At 46.3% G+C, this 19,998-nt stretch overlaps 1 protein-coding gene across 1 annotated transcript in view; it reads right to left on the bottom strand.

The window, feature by feature from the left end:
- The window catches only part of LOC120848061, an 81,943-nt gene that overhangs the window by 21,506 nt on the left and 40,439 nt on the right, over nucleotides 1–19,998 (bottom strand). The window contains exons 8-10 of the mRNA XM_040219992.3: nucleotides 17,690–17,845; nucleotides 14,126–14,254; nucleotides 7,961–8,248 (exon numbers count right to left, since the gene is read on the bottom strand). Of these exons, the coding sequence (XP_040075926.3) occupies nucleotides 7,961–8,248; nucleotides 14,126–14,254; nucleotides 17,690–17,845 (573 nt within the window). The remainder of the gene's footprint in view (nucleotides 1–7,960; nucleotides 8,249–14,125; nucleotides 14,255–17,689; nucleotides 17,846–19,998) is intronic.

Genomic DNA, 19,998 nt, shown 5'->3' with positions numbered 1-19,998 from the left:
AGGAGCCGAAGTTCACAGTCAGTCAGTCAGTCAGTACAACTTTATTGGTGCCCGAAAAAGGAATTAGGAAGTGGTGAGGAGCCCACTAAGGCCCCCCCCCCCCCCCTCCCCTCAGACGACGGCCAGGATCTTCTGGACCCTGGCGGCGTCTTCGGCCAGTCGGACTAAGTCTTCTTGGACCCGAGGGTTCGAGCTGAGCAGAGTGGTCTCCCAGCTCTCTTCATCTCTGAGCTGCGTGAATAATTTATTCGCGCAAGCGCCCCTGTCTATGTTACTGCACTCCCACACCATGTGTTTCAAGTTCGTCCTCTGCCCACAGAGTTTGCACGCGCCCGTGTACCTGTCCGGGTACCACCGATTTAGTAAAGCCGGACACGGATAGGTGTTCGTTTGCAGACGTCTCCACACCGTGGACTGTCTCTTGTTCAGCGAGTGGTGCGCGGGGGGAAAGCTCCTCCTCCCGTCCGTGTAGTGGTCGAGAATTTCTCTAAATGTCACCAGCCTGTCTCTCCCGGACGACGCGACGGGGGCCCCAGACGTTGTGCCGGCCCGGACGGTAAGTCCTCGGGCCGCGTCATGAGCCTCCTCGTTGTCAGGAAGCGACGCGTGTGCTGGTGTCCACACGAGTCTCACTCTTTCTCTCCCACCGAAGCACGTCGCACCCCTGAGGACCCCCAGAGTCTTCGGCGACACTCTCCCTTTGGCGAAGTTGCGAACCGCGCTCTGCGAGTCACACACGATTGTCCTGACGCCGGGCATGCTTAGCGCGAGCGCCACCGCCACCTCTTGCGCCGCCTCCGGGTCGTCGGTCTTCACGCTGCAGCTCGCGACGAGGTGTCCGTCACCGTTCACCACCGCCGCTGCCATGGCTCCTCTTCCCTTGTACTCGGCCGCGTCGACATACGCGACCCCCTCCTCTTGTTTTAGCGTTCTTCCCAAGGCTTTGGCCCTCGCCTCCCTTCTCTTGGCGTCGTGTACAGAATGCATGTGCTTTGGGATGGGGGAAATCTGCAGCATCTCCCTGATGTGTAGGGGAACGTCCACTTTCTCGCCTCTCTGTGTCTCATACCGGAGGCCGAGGCTCTTGAGAATGTGCCTGCCAGTTGCGCTCCTCGTGAGCCGTTCCAACTGGGCGGTTCTTTGAGCCTCGATGAGCTCGTCGATGGTATTGTGTACCCCGAGGGCCGCCAACTTCTTGTTTGACGTCGAGTCCGGCAGCCCTAGGGCTCGCTTGTATGCTTTCCGCACTATACATTCCAGCTTGGACTTTTCGGCCACTCCGAGTCTCATGAAAGGAACCACGTACGCCAGCCGACTCATCACAAAAGCTTGTACCAGGCGCATGAGGTTGCTTTCCTTCATCCCATAGTTTCTGTTGGAGATCCTGGCGATGAGCCGGGCGACCTGATAGGCCGTCCCTTTTAGGGCCTGTATCATCTCCCTGTTCTTTCCATCTGCCTGTATGCGCAGGCCTAGCACCCTGATACTCTCGACCTGGGGGATGCGGTGCCCTTGCGCGAAGAGTTCGATGGTCGATTTCTCCTTCCCGCCGCGTTTGGGTCTCAGCAGCAAAAGCTCGGACTTCTGCGGAGAGCACGCCAGTCCCCTGGGAGCTACGTACTCTTCTACCACCCGGATTGCCTCCTGCAGTACTTCCTCTATGTAACCGTCGCTGCCGCCAGTCACCCACAGCGTGATGTCATCAGCGTAGATTCTATGCTGCAGTCCGGCTATCTTCTCAAGTTTCGCGGGCAGGCAGATCATCGCCACGCTGAAGAGGTACAAGGACAGCACCGATCCCTGTGGCGTTCCTTTTCCCCCAAGGCAGATGTCTTCGGACTCGACCCCGCCGACCGCCAATCTCGCCTTCCTCCTGCTCAGGAAGTTCTGGATGTATTCATATGTTCGCTTGCCCACGGCCAGCGCCCTGAGGTTGTCGAGGACTGCGTCGTGTATAATGTTCGAAAGCCTTCGTCAAGTCCAGGCCCAGGATCGCTTTGGTGTCGAGAGGGGAGCTCCCCGTTCCATCCACTATCTGATGCTTAAGGCGCAGCATCACGTCATGAGTGGACAGATGCGGCCTGAAGCCGACCATGGTGTGCTCCTCCATGTACCTGTTCAGCCTCCCTAGGACGACGTGCTCCATGAGCTTGCCCGCGCAGGAGGTTAACGAAATGGGTCTAAGGGAGTCCAGCTGCGGCCTCTTGCCCGGCTTGGGGATCATTACCACCTTGGCGGTCTTCCACTGCTGGGGGATAAAGTCCCCCTCCCAGCACGCGTTCATGTATCGCGTTATGCCGGTAACGGCTCCGTCCCCCAGATTGCGTAGCATCTTGTTCGTTACTCCGTCGGGACCCGGGGCCGACTTGGTCTTGAGTCTGAGCAGGACCTCCCTCACTTCCGCTTCGGTGATGGGCACGTCCAACGCATCGTTCCTCTCGCCGTCGTACTCCGTAGGAGCTCGGGGTGGGCCGTCCCCTAGGTACCTCTTGCGGATCTCCTTCATGAGGTCGTTCTCACTCCCCTCATGGCGACGCAGGATCTCGCTCATCTTGTTCTTCTGGGCCGTCTTGGTGCCGTCTGGATCGAGCAGATGCCGAAGGATGTTCCAGGTCTTCGGAGCGCCAAGCTGGTGGTCGAAGCCGTCGCAGGAGTCTTGCCACTGCTGTCGCGTGATCTTGCTGGCATGTGCTTCAATCTCCTTACTTAACTTGGCGATCTTACGCCGAAGGTTGCGGTTGTGTCTCTGGATCCTCAACCTCCTCTGCATGCTGGACTTGGCCTCCCACATGTGCAGGAGCTTACTGTCTGCAGTCAGCATGTTCGCCTCTTCTGGCACGGTCTTGGTCGCGTGCTCGGCGCAGGCCCTCAGCTTTTCCGTCCCCTCCTCGATGTTCTCAATGTCATCTTCCTCAAACTCTTCTAAAAATCATCTGAAGGCGTCCCACTCTGTAATCCTAATCCTTCTGCCCTTCGATTTCCCCGGGCCGGCTGTGACCGTCGCCGCCACCACGAAATGGTCGCTGCCCAGATCTTCCCAGGTGTTGATCCACTCCGCTCCTTTCACGTTCCGGACGAATGCTAAATCCGGCGTGGTGTCCCTGTGCCTTGCATCTCCCCTCCTAGTGGGTTGATCCGGGTCAGTAATCAGAGTCAGTCCTCTGTCATGGGCGACATGCCAGAGGTTCCTGCCTTTCACGGTCTCCGTCAGGTACCCCCAGTCCGGGTGCGGCGCGTTGAAGTCGCCGACCACCACGAGGGCCTGTTGCTTTGCGATCTCCAGGGTCGGGTCGCCCGGAAGAGTGCGGCGAACCTGTGACGCTTGGCGGGGCTGTGTGGTCAACCCATCGAGGCCGGCTGCCTCGACCGCTTTCCACCGTTGATGCTTCCTGCTGCGTATGCTGCGCCTTTTGCCTGGTGTCGGCGTTCCACGTCACTTGTTGGTTTCCACTGGCGTTCTTCTCTCTCACGTGTAGAGGTAGTGGCCCCGGCTCAAGCCTTCTTTTACACTCCTTGCTCGCCGTCTCATGTGGCTGGTCACATATCTTGCATCTGGGTTGACATTCATGGCCCTCTGGGTTCACCTTTTCCCCGCATCTTGGACACTGGTTTGTGTCCGGGTGTGGGCAGACGTCCTGTCGGTGGCCTACTTCGCCGCAGGCCTTGCAGTACTGCACAAACCTCCTGTGCGGTCTGCACCGTGTGTATGCACTGCCCACCTTTACATACAGCGGCACGTGGGGCCCCTGAAAGGTTAGCAGCGCCGAGTTGGACTTCCCTAGCATTCTTGCGTGCATTATGTTGTGTCCTTTCGCGGACAGTAGTTCCATCAGCTCCCGTTCAGACGTCTCGGCCTCGATTCCGTGTACCACTCCTCTCACTGTTCCGGGTATTGGTTTGAGGTATGGTAGAAGGTCGTAAGTTACAGTCCCCAGCTGGACCTTTGTAACCTCATGGAGTTTCAATGCAAAGTCTTCGCTCGCCGTGCTTGCCACGATTAGATTTTGTGCCCACTGCGTCTCGATTGTCACGTGTGCGTACAACTCCTTGGTTGGTATTACGCTTGCCATCGCCAGGCCTTGCGATATGGCTCGGTCTGTCCACGATGCCACCTTCATCCCTGCCCTCGGCCTCAAGACGACCTTGTACTCGTCCTCCGGGAGTGGGGGAAGCCTCCTCCATCTCTGGGAAACTCCAGCACCACCCCTCGATCGTTGGTTATTGGTAGCTTGCCCCATTGATCCCGCCCCGTCGCCTCTCTTCTTCTCTTTTTCAACGTCTCTGCGGTCGTTGAGGATTGTAACCCACCGACCGTTTTGGTCCAGGGTCCTGCCGCTGTCCTCATCGAACTCCGCGGTCACTTCCTCCGCGTTTTTGTCTTTTTCGTCCCGCTTGTCGATTTCATTAGATATCCTTTCCGCCGCAATTTGCGTCATCTTTGTTTATACGCACCGCGCCTAACGGGTGTTCTCCCGGTCAGACCTAAGGTTAGGTTCAACGTTAGCTGCTCTCGGCCACACAGGTGTTGACGCCTGTTCGTTTCACGAGGCTTAGCTTTTCTTCCCAGTGGTGCGACTTCAAGAAGAAAAATTTGGCTTTGAAAATCTACTCACAGGAATAAATGAGGTATCCCTCGATTCTGCTTCTCTTGAAGAGTTCGCTCGTACCATAATTTTGGAAGAACTTCGCATAAATCCGCAATAATTGCCGCAAATTGCGGGAGCCCATGTCGAGCCCGAGAGCCCCCTCCCTTCGTCGTCGTCGTCCCCCAAGTTCACAGAGTGTAGCGATTAGACTATCTCAACGACGACTTCGTGTTTTTTTCGCCGGCGTTCAATCGGTGTGCTCCACGAACGTTCGCCTCCAACTTTTTGTTTGTGGAGTTTAGGGCCCCACGTCTTCTTCTGGCAGTATGCCTCCATGTCGTGGGCCATCTTTGGTCGAGCATAACGGTAGACCAGTCGCACCAGCCTGTTTTGTCACACAACGGCTGTCGCTGTGCATCGTGGAAACTGTGAGTTTTCTACACGCATGACAATCCCGCTGCGGGTCTGTGTTAGTGAGCGGAGTAGGAGACGGCACGTGCTGTCTCGTACACTCACCTCCTTCCTGGGCTACATTTATTTTCGTCGCGCGTGCGTGGAATGCTTAGTGAAATCCATCTATTCTTACTACAGCTATAAGGCTGGTTCACGTATTGCGAAGGTTGCGTTCGCAACAAAGAAAACGACGGAAATGAACAGAACTCCGGTAAAGTCGCGACACAAGGTTTCTTCGCGAAGCTTCCTTTTGAATCGCTTGCAACCTTGTGTACAGCGAACACTTGTCCCAGAGACTTCGTCGTTACTGTCGTTTTGGTTATTGCGAACGCTACCGAGACAAATACCTGAACCAGCATATATTAGTAAACGCGAAAATGGTTCGTAGCCAAAGAAAAAAAATATCTTGAATGTTATGTTCAATTTCTGATAGAATTGTAAAAGAAGTCACTTTTTTTTTACAATTATCTTAAAACAAACGCTTTTTAATATCAGGTCTGTCTACTATGTCTACTTTTACCATTTTTGACTGAAACTATTGGAAAACAGGCTCTTTGGAAATAAAAAAAAAAAAGAAATGGAATTCATGAGTTAACACTGCACCGAACTTCGGCGTTTAGAGACAATACTTACGTTGAAGTTTACACGCTAACCAAATAAAAGTTTATATCGCAAATAAAAGTCACACTGTGGGTAAACAAGCCCGCAATATCTTGAGGAGTTGTTGCAGCGCATTTTAGATATTATGTTTTGTTCTTTTTTCCAGAGACTTAGACCATTGTTCTTGAACTGCAGCGCAGAGAGGTTTATGCTCAAGCATTTGCACTAATAGCAATGCCTAGGAATATACTTCCTTTCCGAGACGCGATTCGATTCAATGTTTAGTTTTCTTTTCATAATGTGCATGCAAATCAAATTGAAGTTTTTTTCGAATTAATAGAACTAACCGCCACATGCCATCTGTCTTTTGTGGGGGCACTCAGGGAAGCGGGTGGTGTTTACTTGGAAAACAGTTAACTTTTATACGAGTGCAGTAAAAGTACAGACATGTATTTGTTTCTTTTCTCATCAATGTCAGCATATTGAAGCAGACTGCTTTTGTGGGATGATTTCCAAGTCTAGAGAGTCACGAAAAGTTCTTACGAAAACTTGATAACAGCAGCGTGCGATGATAACGCGGTTGGTGCCACTATTTCTGCGTTGACCACACGACCACGTGACATCATTGCTGGGTCGAAGTGTCACGTTACCAGTCTTGGGTAGTAACGCGTTACTAGGGAATTGTAGTAGACCGTTCTCGCAGCCCGCTTAGCACCCGGATAGCGCTCCGTAATCCGCCAAGAGACCTTGAATTATGCAGAGAAGGCTGGCGGCGCGCATGCGCAGCTGCGGCGTTTTCTTCGGGGATACCGTAGCGGAGGAGAAAAACGATCTACTACAACTCCCTGATAGTAACGCGTTACCGTAATTTTGTTACATTTTGGAAACTTGTAACTGTAACGAGTTGCTTTTTAAAATGTAACTTGTAACTGTAGTTTTATTACTTTTTCTGAGGTAACGAGGAAAGTAACGACGTTACTTTTGTCGTTACTTTCCAGTTTTTCATGAATAATTTATCACTGAACGAGTACAATTTAGTCATTCTTTGCGCTTTCCAAATTGTCTGTTCCGACATTTCGAGTGTGAAGTTATTTTTTGCACAAACTTGTGAATGAGTTCTTTCTCGCCAGTCACGACCCGAATATAGCCACGTGTAGATTTGCTGAAAAAAAGTAGTTATCTTTAGCCCGCGCTTGTACTTTGTGACTGAACACTTCCATCTTAGTATCTTCAAGAACTATCTCTTTTGCGCTTTTTCTTTTTTCTGGGCAAACGCTTTTAATCGGGTGAATCAAACGTTAAATAACAATACACACTGAGGGCACTGCGAATGTTTCGTATTTTGATTAGCGCCACTACTCCGCACTGTGCACGTTTCGTGTTTTGATTTGCGCCACTACTCCGGGGTAGTGTCAACAGTCGAGGCAAAATTTACTGCTGTTTGTGCGGGGCTTGTTTCTGGCTTGCCGGGTACGAACTGAAATATGTCCAGGGACTCTATGAACCCAGCGCAACCGTCAACGAGTTAGCAATGTGCTAGTGCTACCAAGGATATGAATGTTGATAAGAACAAAGAACTACCATGGCCGGCGTACAGAGAGTATTTTGCTGTGGTGGAGGGGGTTACTAACAACTTGACCGCAGAAAACGGCACTCTGTTGCCTCAACGCCTACCCGGCAATCAAAAACCTATTCCGGCGAAACAACAGAGCAATCCAATCCAGTGCGTTAGACAAGCGCCTGTTCAGCAAGGGCAGGGACGTGTTCATTAGCAAACAAGGGAAACTTTCAGACACTAATTTCGAGAAGCAACTGCTGCTAAGTTACAATATCAAGTAAAAAAAGCACACTTCTTAATTTTATGCAAATAAACTTGGTGAAAAGCGTTTTCCAGTTTTTCCTATTTTTTTGTGTGTTATAGAAAAGTAACTGAAAAGTAACGTCGTTACTTTTTAAAAGTTACTGTAACTGTAACGAGTTACTTTTTTTTGTTTCGGTACCTGTAGCGGTAACTTCGCTACTTTTTTCTAAAAGTAACTGTAACTGTAACGAATTAATTTTTAAAAGTAACTTACACAAGACTGTACGTTACCACGTGACGTGGTAATGGAATTGGTTATGCGTGATCATGTAACGCTAATGACGTCACGTGGACCACGCCCACTGTATTTAGCGGAACGTATCACATATCACCTTATAACGGAGCCTCAGCCTGCACCCTACGTGAATCTGCTTATATGCAGGATAAGGATTATCTTTTTTTACTGTTTAACAACTTTATTTTGCCATTCGAGCGGGAAATGTCGTTCCCTCGCACTCACCGTACACAGACAGCTGCCCCGAGGCTTGACCGCGCAAGTTGCGGCTCACGCAGCTGTAGTATCCCAGGTCCTCGGACTCGATGTTGCTGATGTTGAGTGTCATGAGCGCCTTGTAGCCCTCCTCCACTTCCTTGATCTCGTGTTTGGGGCTGTGCTCGATGAGGCGCCCCGTGCCGGTCATCCAGGTGTTCACGGCCGGTGGGAAAGCCTCCACCACGCACTCGAGCAACGCCCAGCCGCCGATCTCCGTGCCGACGGCCCATTGCTTGATGCGAATGAAGGGCGCGACTGCAGATGGCGACAGCGAATGATCGAACGCACATATCCGACTACACTTTATTATTGACAATGACAGCTTGGGAAACTCAGGCCGTCGTTTACTATGCTCGTGCACATTGCCTTCTGATTCGTTTTTAAGCCTTCTTGACGTTTATTATTGCACTCTTCATTGTCTGCATGCAGAACGATGATGAGATGTTCGAAAGTCGCCACGCGTCCTGCGTTAATTAAAGGCACACTTAATTAAGGCTTGTAAGATCAGGAATACGTTCAGACAGAAGTCGAACAGGATCTATAGTACCTGTAAATGGTAAACGAACACTTGTTTTTTAGGCGATGGCTATATTTATTTTTGTTTAATGCCGGACTTTGGCGGGCGCTTCAATATCAATCATCGGAGTGCGTAATACCTGTCGGGATATCTCTCGCTCCAGGTTGCACCAGTCACGTCATCAGTTTTCTCGGGGCCAAGCGTATCGTAGCTATGTGCTTTGTTTTCTTAGTTTTGTCAACGCTTTACAACCTCACTTTGTTGAGGTACCCGAGGACTGAATGACCGCACTACCGAACCATCTCCACCGCCGCCACCGCCTTCGCGGAGGGCTCACGCTGCAGGCTACCAGCGGTAGGATTTGTGGAATGAGCCCTTTCGGAAGTCAGCTGCCGAATGAAAACAAATCTGACCTACCTTTACTGGTGGATCATCTGACACCACGGAACGTGCAACTGGCGCGAACGATAGCTTCGACTTGTGCTTTCATAGCACAAGGGCTCGAGCAGCCGGGGCGCAATCAAACCCAAAAAGCCGGTACTTCTTTCAGCCCTTGTGCAGGGCTTCCGCAACGTCCAACAGAGGGCACACTTTCGAAATGGGGTTTATGCAAATTCAACACGAAGATAATTACGATGATAACTGTGTCAGTCAGCTACGTCGGCACCGACCTGCTTGTAGAGAGATTGCTGTCAAACGACGCGGTTATTCGGTAGAGCCATGCCGTTGTTTGGTTCACGTACTACTTAGCACCTTTGAGCTTCTTTCGAAGTATAATGTCCTTACTACGAAAATGATTGCCGAACAAGCGTGGGATACGACACGAGTGGGATGGACGAGTGCTGCGGGCAGCTGCGGTAGTTCGTCGTCGTTCGAAAGCTGGAAGTCCAGAGCACCGGCGTCTTATGATACTCGATACACCACGCTGCTGCCTAAGCCTTAAGCCGCACAATAGTACACCGTCTCGTAGTAAGCGCACAAAGTAAACAGGAATGCAGCGCAATGCTCGTTGAGGACGGAAGAGATGGTGCGACCCATCCCGAGCTTAGGCGAAAACGTTCTGTTTGATCCATGTGCCGTCGGGCTCTTATACAACGGGTAGCGTCGACATCTTTCTGGTTTGCGATGAATGACGCATTGATTGCTACAGAACATTTGATCTGTCCACCGAAGCAAACAATCTGTTTTGAAGGCGACGACCGCCCGGCCGTCATCTTCGTCAACCCGGGAACGGCTCTGTAAAGCTTACCGACGCAACACAGCCTATCCCACTCATCGGCGGTGGCGACCTTCCAATCTATCGTACTCGCGTACAGGCCTGATTTGTATACACTAGTACGCACCGTACTCTCTTGGCGCAGCACTGCTCTTAAGGGTCCAACGTAGAGGGCCTGGATTATAGAGTGTTCTAACTGCTCAACCGGGGGTCATCTGGTTCATTAGCCGTATTTGAAATACTATCCTGCGACGAGGTGCCGAAAGCGTTGATCGTCTGCAATCTTCTCCGCCCTTCCTCCTTCTTTCGTCCTCGCCACGCATAAGCGCAGCGCATGCGCACTTGCGACTATTCGCCACAGGAGGCATCCGCCGTTAAATTGCAAGCACCCCCCATGGTTTGACTTGGACCTTTTCTTCAATCTGGGTTATTTAGTCCAATGACGACAGGTCCCTCTAACCAAGCGTCAGGAGCATCCGCTAGGTCAAATTTGTTTATTTAATTTGCTTTTCAAACACATTTTCTCACCTTTTTTCATGCAACGACAGGTAACGTTTCTGAGGTATTTGTATTTGATAGGCCATATTTAGAAAAAAAAAAAAGAATCACCAACATTTTGTCCCGTACCCCTTTTGAGCTTTAAATGACTACAGTCAGTGATAGCTTGACGAAGGCAGGGCGTGGGTTCGTGATCCATTCTTCGACGTTGTTATCGGCTAATGAGCATCAGCTGCGAAGCGGTAATAAGGCGCCCAAGACTTGACACGCCCTCATCTTTACAAGCTAACAGTAATTATACGGGCAAATTCATATACCACCACTCCTCTAGAACCCAACTAATGACCTTGGTGCCGACAACTTTGCGTAGTTGGAACGGCTGGAGGCAGGCAGCCTCCGGGGTATTCTCCTTTGAATAAAAGGGACTGGCTGCCGCATCTATCGTCGTGGGCACTCGTCAAGACAGCGTAGACAGCCGTCTCTGCTGCCTCGGCGAATCCGGTATCTCGGTACGCCGTGTGCGGCTTTCTCTCTCAGCGCCGTGTGAACGCGGGACTGCGTGCAAGGCGTGGTCCGCGTGCGTTCTCTCGGACGCGAAGTGCCCATGCCGCTAGCGATTAATTTTCTGCTGTAGGCACGCTGCCTACTGAAATTAAGCGGAGTGGGAGGTATTATCTTGAGAATATATTTGATTTTCGTAACTCTTACATTGGCGAGCACAGAACTTTCGAAAGCTCGTTTTCTGGGCGAGAAATGACGCGTGAAAGGGCTGTATATGCCTACGCGCCGTTCGATGTTTTGGAGAAGAGACTTACGGCGCGAGCTCAGAGCGCATCCCACAGCCCAGTGGACATAGATGCAACGTACAGATATTTGAATGGTCGATACGCGAGTAGAAAATTATTTCAAATAGGAAGTTAGCGAAACTAATTTTAATCCTAGCCGTTTATTTTTAACGCGACATGGCGCATTCAAGTGGATCTAGGCAATAATATTGTGGGCAGCTGTCCGTTGTTCTTCATTGTGTCTTCCTCAGTGTGTGTTCTTCGAGTCTTCAAGTGCAGCGACTGGGTAGGCCGCTTTCCTTGTGGAGAGCACTGTGAGGGAGGCGGCGACGGCGATAGGGCACTGGCGCGAACGACTATCTCGCGCCAGGGAGCACGTGCTGGACCGGCCTCCATAAATCCTTTGCGTGATCCGTCATATTCTCTATTGCCCTCTCTGCTAATGATATCATCATCGTTGCAATATAGAATTGGAGTTTATTCCCATATTCCGTTGTTCTTGCAGCTCCAACGCAATGCAAGAAGAAATATATAATGAAATAGACATCGCTGCTCGACAACAAATGAAAATGAAAAGTAGGACTATATTCGTTTGCCTAACAAGGACAGCATACAGCGTTCAGCGACCTATGCTAACGTTTCCATGAATACTTTGACACTTCAAGAACATACTTGAATTGAAAAAGATAGGTTAATAGGTGCAAAAAGGTCTTTAAAAAATGTGCAAACTATTTGTACATTTTCCTGTCATTTGTTTTTTTGTGGATACGAATAACAAAAACTACACCGACGTGTAAAAGACGCGAAACTATACTTTCCCGCAGCGTACTTGGCGAGCTAATCAGGGACAATCTTCCTTATAGAGTAGCCCCTCCCTAAATAACCTAGCTCTAAATATCTAAAGAGTGTTTGCAATTTTAATGACGGAAGCCTCCAGCGCAGTTTGCTAAAAGGCATCCTTTCGTCGCCGACGTGGCGAAGATGATATCGAACAGAGAGGATGGGCGAAGCTGGGAGACGCGTGGAAACGATAGATACTACTCGCCTCCTCCTCGTATGCGTATTTCAAACGCGGGCAATAAACCACGTGACCAGGATCATTCAGCTGGAAACGCTCTCAAATCAAGGCACGTTATGACTGACCTGTCGTGGTAAAGTGGTAATTTGAGCTAGTTGGTACATCGCAAATATTAAACAGCGCACAAAACGTCGGCAAAAGAGAAAAGGACAGTAGAACCATAGAGCGCTGACTCCCAACTGATTTATTTAGACAGAAGAGAAAAGAAGGAAAAAAAAGCCACGAAAATCGAACGCCACTTGAAGACAAGGTATAGGAAATAAAGAAGAAAATGAAAAGGAAGAAAATATGTACAAGCTAGATCGATAAATTAAAAAAAACAAAGAAAAACAATCGAAAAATAAAAAATAAAACAAAAAAAAAATAAGAAATAAATCGAAAAATTAGAAAATGGTACTTTAACCCTTGGCCGGCCAACGTTACTGCGCATAGGCGTTGGCCAACGTCCTTTTTTCTTTTGCCGACGTTTTGTGCGCTGTTTATTATTAGACCTGTCGTGGGCACAGGGGAATGTTTATAGCGTGGGAGTTACTGGTGCAGACGAATTTTCAATTCCCTCCTTGTCAGCAATGCAATTACTACAACTCGTTGATTATCTTGCGATGGTTTGTGGCACTCCATTTACTTATGTCTTGAGCGCATCTTCCTCCTTCGTGTGATCTCTATCAGTCGTACGAAAAGAAAGTTAACGACGGACAGTATACCTTTCACTTGAGTCACTCGAAAACGTGTGACACTACTAAAATCGCCTGAATACCTCATGTGAGAAAATATTAAATAACCATGATATAAAATTATTCGATTAACTGGAACATTATTGCCTTAGTTACTGAGTAATTTCTTCACTCAATAATTAGTCAAAAGTAGACCAAAACGTCATTTTGCTTTATACTAAACGTTAAGATTGTAGTGACTGGCAAGAATTTCGGACCCGCGGGACGCCATGTTATCTAAATTCCCAACAGCTAATGTTTTACACCTAAATTTGAGAACAATATAGAGTAGCTATCACAATCCAAGGTCCTACAGGAGCCATACCAATTTCTATCATTGAGTTTTGCTTTCCGTATTCCTATTGCCTGCTGTAAGCGGCATATCTAAAATCAGAAAACCGTCGCACTTTTTTTTTATTTTGTCCGCTGTCTCATATTTTAAGAAAGTAAATATTTCTACGTGTCTTTAACATATCTCACGTTTCTTAATTAATTAAGTAGTACGTACTGGCTGGCAACAGGATGTCAGTAAAAGAGTGCATACATTTTTTTTCGGCCCTCTCCTCTACTTCAGCCATTTACCTGTTGCATTTCCATAAATGCAAAAACATTTGTAGTTAAATTAAATAGATTTTCTTTCAGTAAACAAAAATACTCTTCTTGAATAGCTGAAAGAGTAGGAATCCCGGTAATTATCTATTGTGTACGCATGTTGTTATATCGTTGTTCCGCAACAGATTAGCATTTTATTGAACTACATTAGACAGATAATCCAGTTTATTGATAAATATATAGACAATTACAACCTGTAATTGATACATGGTCCTAATTGATATAACTGATCAAAAACAATAATTATGATCGGTAGAAATGCATGCTCTGTGTCTAGAAGTCCCAGAGTGTTCAATTTCAGTTTCTTGTGGGTAGTGCAATCGAATTTAAAACTTACTGGTTCTCTTTCATGCAGGGACAGAATCAACAAATATGTGTGATGATCTAATTTAACAAGTAAAGTAACAAATCATCAAATTTAAGAAGTAAAGTAACAAATACAGTACGATGACTAAATATTTAAAAAAATATATTGATTGAATCAAGTTGTTTACATTTAATGCTCGTGCGAGATAATGATGCTTGCATTAACTTTTTTACTAGAAATTCGCTATCATGATCAGGAATTTCGCCCATCTGACAAACATCGGGAATATTACAAGCTGAGTATTTGTGTGAAATATATAGAATATTTTATGTGCAGTTCCCTTTTCCACAATGATAAATTTACGGCCTGGAACATCATAGTAAAAAGCAAAGCCGTCTTCTCTTACACCTGACTTCGAGCGAGACGTCCATTCTTGCGGTGGGCGGGATGCCGTTGGAAGCTATGCACACGTAACCTCCCATCTCTTCTCGGGAGATTCGGGTGAGGTTGAGCACGCGGTCTTCCACGTAGGATTCTGTCGAGAAAAATGGAACACATGTTAAACTATTAAGATTGCACATAAAACATTCTTTAACTCTCTATTGTTTCTTTGACAATGTGAGAAGTCACACAGTCAAAGCTGCTGCCACGAGACATAATAATAATAATAAATTAATAAATTGTTTTATATTTCTCGTGCCACAAACAACCTCTCGATTTACAGTGTGGTGCTCTAAACATACATGGAGTAAAACCTAAAAATACAGGAAACAACAAAGTTGAATCAATAAAAGTCATGCAACATTATCATAATGCAAACATTGATTATTGATTAGTTCACAGACATCCAGTCGCGTAGATTTAACATAAACTCCTGAGTGGATAAAAAGATGTCAAGGTTAATTTTTTTTTAATCATAAGCAATTTGCATCCTTGACAATGGGATTACAGCGGACAAGCAAGATGGTTAAAAACTCGAAATGTTTCGACTCGGGCGAGAGGGAACATGAAACTCAATAGTTTGTAATAAAGCCGCCCAATTCACCCTGCATGAACACATTTTTGAAGGAATAAAAAATCTCTGTTCTGCCTTTTCAAGGCCAATTTATGCAGCGAAAATTCACGAAGCAATGTTTCGGAGTGAAAAGAACATCTCATTCCAATGTAGAGGTTATATAAAATTCTTACCATTCGTTTTTTTACACTTTCAATAGCTAGCTCTTGCGACAGCGTCAATGGATTCCAAATGACTGAGGCAAATTCAAGTCGCGATTGAACTAGACGCTTAAATAAGAGTAGCAAGCAACAGGGAGATGAAAATTGACGACAAATTCTTGAAATCATTCCTAATGTCCTCAACGCTGCATTTACTGTAGCGAAGACATAATTGTTGATAGAAATTGAGCAGTCAATAAGCACTCCAAGGTCCCTAAAATGGAGACTGGAGTAACTAATACGCCATCCAGGTAATATACAGAACAAACAACATCACGCTTTCTGCATAACACCATTGATTTGGATTTCAAGGGGTTAAGCAACAAGCTGTTTTCTAAACACCATCTCGAAACGCGACTGAGATCAGCTTGGAGAAGAGAACAGTCGGATAGTGACTTCACACTTAGAAATAACTTAACGTTGTCAGCAAAGAGAAGAATGTTAGCATTGCTAACACAATAAACAATGTCATTTACAAACAACAGGAACAAAAGCGGGCCAGGAATTGAGTCCTGCGGCACGCCAGACTTTGAAATAAACTGTTCGGATAAGATGGCATCGACACGAACAGAATTGTGACGATCACACAAGAAGCTATGAAACCATCTACACAAATGGGGGCTGAAACCATCTGAGGCCAGATTGATCAACAATAAAACGTGCCTAACGCAGTCAAATGCTTAAGACATGTCTAGATAGATGGGGTCAACTTGACCTCTACGACTAACTATTGGTGCGGTGTAACTTAATAACGAACACAAATTGGACTCTACAGACCTACCTCTTCAAAAGCCAAGTTGTTCATCAGATATTACCGTCTTCAGGTAAATATAAACACGCTTATAAACTACTTTCTCAAAAACCTTGGCAAATCCACATAATAATGACACTGTACGATAATTACTAGCTAAAGAAGAATCGCCGCCTTTTAATACAGGAACAACAATGACGAACTTCCACAGCCCAGGAAAAAGTCCTTGTTTAAGTGATAAGTTGAAAATATGACAGAACAGGGGAAAATATAGCACAGGAACCTTTGATAATAAAAGTGGGTAAGACATCAATACCCTTAGAAAATTTTGGTTTCATTTGATCTATTGCTTCGATTCTATCTTCGATGTCTACAGTAAAAGAAGAAAAATATTCATCACGTTCGACACCCAAGGTATTAGTATTACTCGATTGCTGATGCAAGTAGCATGACTCCATTTTACCGCTCAAGTCACGCACTGAGTGCGCGAGAGCGTCACGCGCTGGTGCATTGAGGGCAACAATGGATGTCTTAACTTTCAGACAGACAGACATGTAGGCACCCTAGGTGAACGGAGTATAGGGCGACCGAGCAGAGACAACCAACACCGACAACCCTCAAACACGTGCTGCAGGCACGCGAAGTTAGATTTGGCAGGCTTGAAATCAGTCGTGCTTATTCACGAGCACCGGGAGACTGCAAGACATTCGCGTGCATGCTTCACGTGCCTGGGGCTTGTTCGGTATCGGTCGTTTCTGTTTTTAGTTCTAGCAGGACTCGGGCATACGAAGACTTTATAACATATTTTACACAAAAAACGGTTTCCACGGATGAACAGAACGAGCTGTAGGCTTTTTCCGTATTCCTTTAGGGCCTAAGGAATCAGGAGGACAGTGGCTCCAGTATATGTAGAGTTATAAAGTAACTGATCGCTGTTTTTTTTCGTCGAGTGTAACTACTCGTAATTACAGAATAAGTAATAAAGTTTTCTTGAGCAGTTCGTGACCTTCGATTCACGAAGTCGGTGTTGTAAGGGGATTCCATTTCTTTTTTTTTTTTTTTTTGGGGGGGGGGGGGGGGGCGTGCTAGGCAGCACGCTCGGACAGGCTCAGGAGACTCGTAATCACACTCTTTTCTAGCACAGCGTAAATTCGCGAGTGAAAAAAATTAGAGACGTTTACAACTCCCTGTGATGCTGAATTAGAGCGCAGCTCTTGAGGAGGAGGAGAGGAGTTTACGGAGGGTAGGGTATGCCCCTCTTTCCCGTCCTCCTCTCCCCTCCCATTTAGCGAGAAATTTTCTCTACATTTCACGGTAAATTCAGCGGTAAAAATTCCCCGATAAATGTAGCGGGGAAATTTTTCTGCTAAAATTAGGGGGGCAATTTTCCCGCTATTTCTAGAAAAATTTCCCGCTAAATTTAGGGGGAAATTTTCTTGCTAAATTTAGCGGGAACGTTTTCCGCTTAATTTCTAGGAAAATGTTTCCGCTAAATTTTGCGGGAAAATTTTGGCTAAATATAGCGAGGAAAGTTTTCCGCTAAATTTCTGGGAATATATTTTTACTAAATTTAACAGGGAAATTTTTCCGCTAAATTTAGCGGGGAAATTTTCCGCTAAATTTCTAGGAAAACTTCCCGCTAAATTTAGCGGGGAAATTTTTCCACTAAATCTAGCGGGGAACTTTTTCCGCTAAAATTAGCGAAAGAAATTCACTCCTTCTCCTCCTCCTCCCTCGAGACCCTTGTGACGTCACACGTGAAGTCGCATGTGATGTCATTATGTAAAACGTCCTATAATACAACGCGCGGTTACGCCGACGGCGACGTCGCTCAAGCCGGAAACGGGCGCCTAAGAGCTGCACTCTAAAATAGCGGAAGTCATTTTATGCAATATCTATTTGTCGCAAGTGCACTCTTCAGAAGCCAAGTGGGACGTTGTGCACCACCTGCAAAGATACTGGTTTGAATTGTATTTGAATTGACGCAGAATAAGGGAAACTTACCGTGCCACCTGTTTCCGTAAATAGCCGCCCCGTCCGTCCTTCTCCATGTGACCACTGGCCGTGGTTGTCCGGTGGCGCTGCACGTGAGCTGGAAATTCTTTCCTTCTTCCACGTGAAACGTTTGCACGGTGTCCGAGCCCACAATGGACGGTGGAACTGCATTTAAACAAGATCGAAACTCTTTGTAATTTTTACACTTCACAAACTATCCCTCTCTTCCCCATTCAGAGCACTACTCCTTCCTACTTTTGAGCGCGACCAAATCAGCAGAGTTTGAGCTCTTCTCTGCCTAACGTTTCTTTGCTCCTGCTAAAGTTAGTCAAATCAGTGCGTTATTATTTTAGTATAAGTTAATAAAAGAAGTAGCGTGGTGAAAAAAGCGAGCTTGCGCTGATCCAACTCGGGGCTTGGTAGGCTAGGTGAAAATATGCATGTATATTTTGTTTAATTTTGTTTTATGTAAAAGATTAGCTACATTAGTGCCAGCATTCTATCTTCAATTACACTTCGGCACATGCACGGCCAAACATTATAAAAGACAACGATTAGGTCCTATATACAGATTGTTAACCTTATGTTGCACCGAATAATGGCCAAAATAATTGCGTAGAAAATGAAAAATAGCATTATAGTTTGTGGGGATGTCATAGGCAGCAGCTTACATGGCAACCACTACAGCGCTACAAAGTTTTAATGGCTAATTAATTGATTAATCAATGTACACGGACTGTCTTATTTCGCAATATGACAATCTTCTGTTCAAATCTTCGTATTCATTTCCGTCACAGAGCGAATAAAATGTAGTCAGACGATCGCACAACTCTAGCAAGATGAGTGACTTTACTCATTCGGAATTGCTTCTTGAGTCTGCTGACATAGTTGTAACATAACATGGACGAGAATGTCACCGAGATATTAACATCAGTTATTTCGTGCACATTGTTTTAATGAATAATTTAAAACGAAAGAATAAAAACATTAAATACGTTCACGGACGGCCACACTCTTTCAAATTGCAACGACGTTTTGAAATAGCAATGAAACCATCGTTGCTTTTAGAAAAAGTGTTGTCGTCGGTGTACGTTCTTAATGTTTCTATACTTTCATTCTTAAGATATTATCATAACTAGCGAATTCGAAATATTTAGTGCAGCTCTACACTGAGAGCTTTGATCAGGTACGTTTAGCCAGACCACTCTCTAAAAGAAGAGTTTCGCGCTGGAGGTTCGGTATTGACTAATTAGAGACCTGCATAATAGATACTAAATTGCAGACGACGAACAAAAAAGCAGTCACCGTGAAACGCCGACCAGGTCTTGCCAGAAAAGTGAAGTGCTTTACTTTATACATTTTTGCAATAATAACAACTTATCGACTGCAACATTTTGAAACACGAGCATGATTAATCGCCTGGGTTGTTCAGCAACGCCACGCGTGACAACGGTGTTCGGCTTTTACGACACCCTAAAACTTGGCCGTCAAAAGGCGGCAGTTTTATGGCGCGAAAGGTGTTATACTGATAGGCATAAAATGGAGGACAGTATGTTTTTGTTTTTCTTGTGTTCCCAGACTTCAAGTAAAAAAAGTTACCACCACGATGCTTCATCTGTGTGCAGCGGGCGAACCTCGTACCATTGCAAGAGGGCGGCGTAGCGTGGTCATGCTCTTAGAAGCAGATACTCATCCACAAAGTTCATAAGTAATCAAAGCTCGAGAAGTTTGCTAGAGGATACAATCCACGCTAACTCAATAAAAAATAAAGTAACCAAACGACCAAATCTTCTATCGTGAACCAATAGCCTTAGAGATCTGCTAGTGCTTAGCTCAAAGGTTCTCTTCGGCGTATACAATGTAAGATCGCACTGCAAGTTTATTCGTACCATAAACATGTCGAACCATAGTGTTTATGGCACGGAAACATGACTTTTTATGAAGCCGTAATTCACGTTTTCATCTTATGTAAGTCCTGCACCGGATCCTGCCGAACTTGACGTGCAATTTTTTCATGTTAACACTCATTCTTTCTTATATAAATTTAATAGCGTCGTACGCAGTTCTTTTATTTTACTTTTAGCGCTATCTTCAACTATCGAAGTGAACCTTTCTACTTAATGACTTGTTTCAGCCCTAGACGTAATGTAAGGTGTAGAGAAGAAGTGGAGCTTGGAAATGAAAAAAAAAAGCGTTAACTATACTAGAGTTTATTATCTAGTGGTATCGCAACCGGTGCATCGCTGTTTCATGTCTCCTTTTTTGTCTTGTGGTACTTGATGATGCGGCCGTTTTGTGCTTATAGTACTGGAAACGCC

Source organism: Ixodes scapularis, unplaced genomic scaffold (genome assembly GCF_016920785.2).
Source record: "Ixodes scapularis isolate PalLabHiFi unplaced genomic scaffold, ASM1692078v2 PGA_scaffold1__304_contigs__length_218370807, whole genome shotgun sequence".
Taxonomy (NCBI): Eukaryota; Metazoa; Arthropoda; class Arachnida; order Ixodida; family Ixodidae; genus Ixodes; species Ixodes scapularis.
The sequence above is the reverse complement of the archived record's forward strand: the minus strand, read 5'-3'. Positions and strand labels throughout refer to the sequence as shown.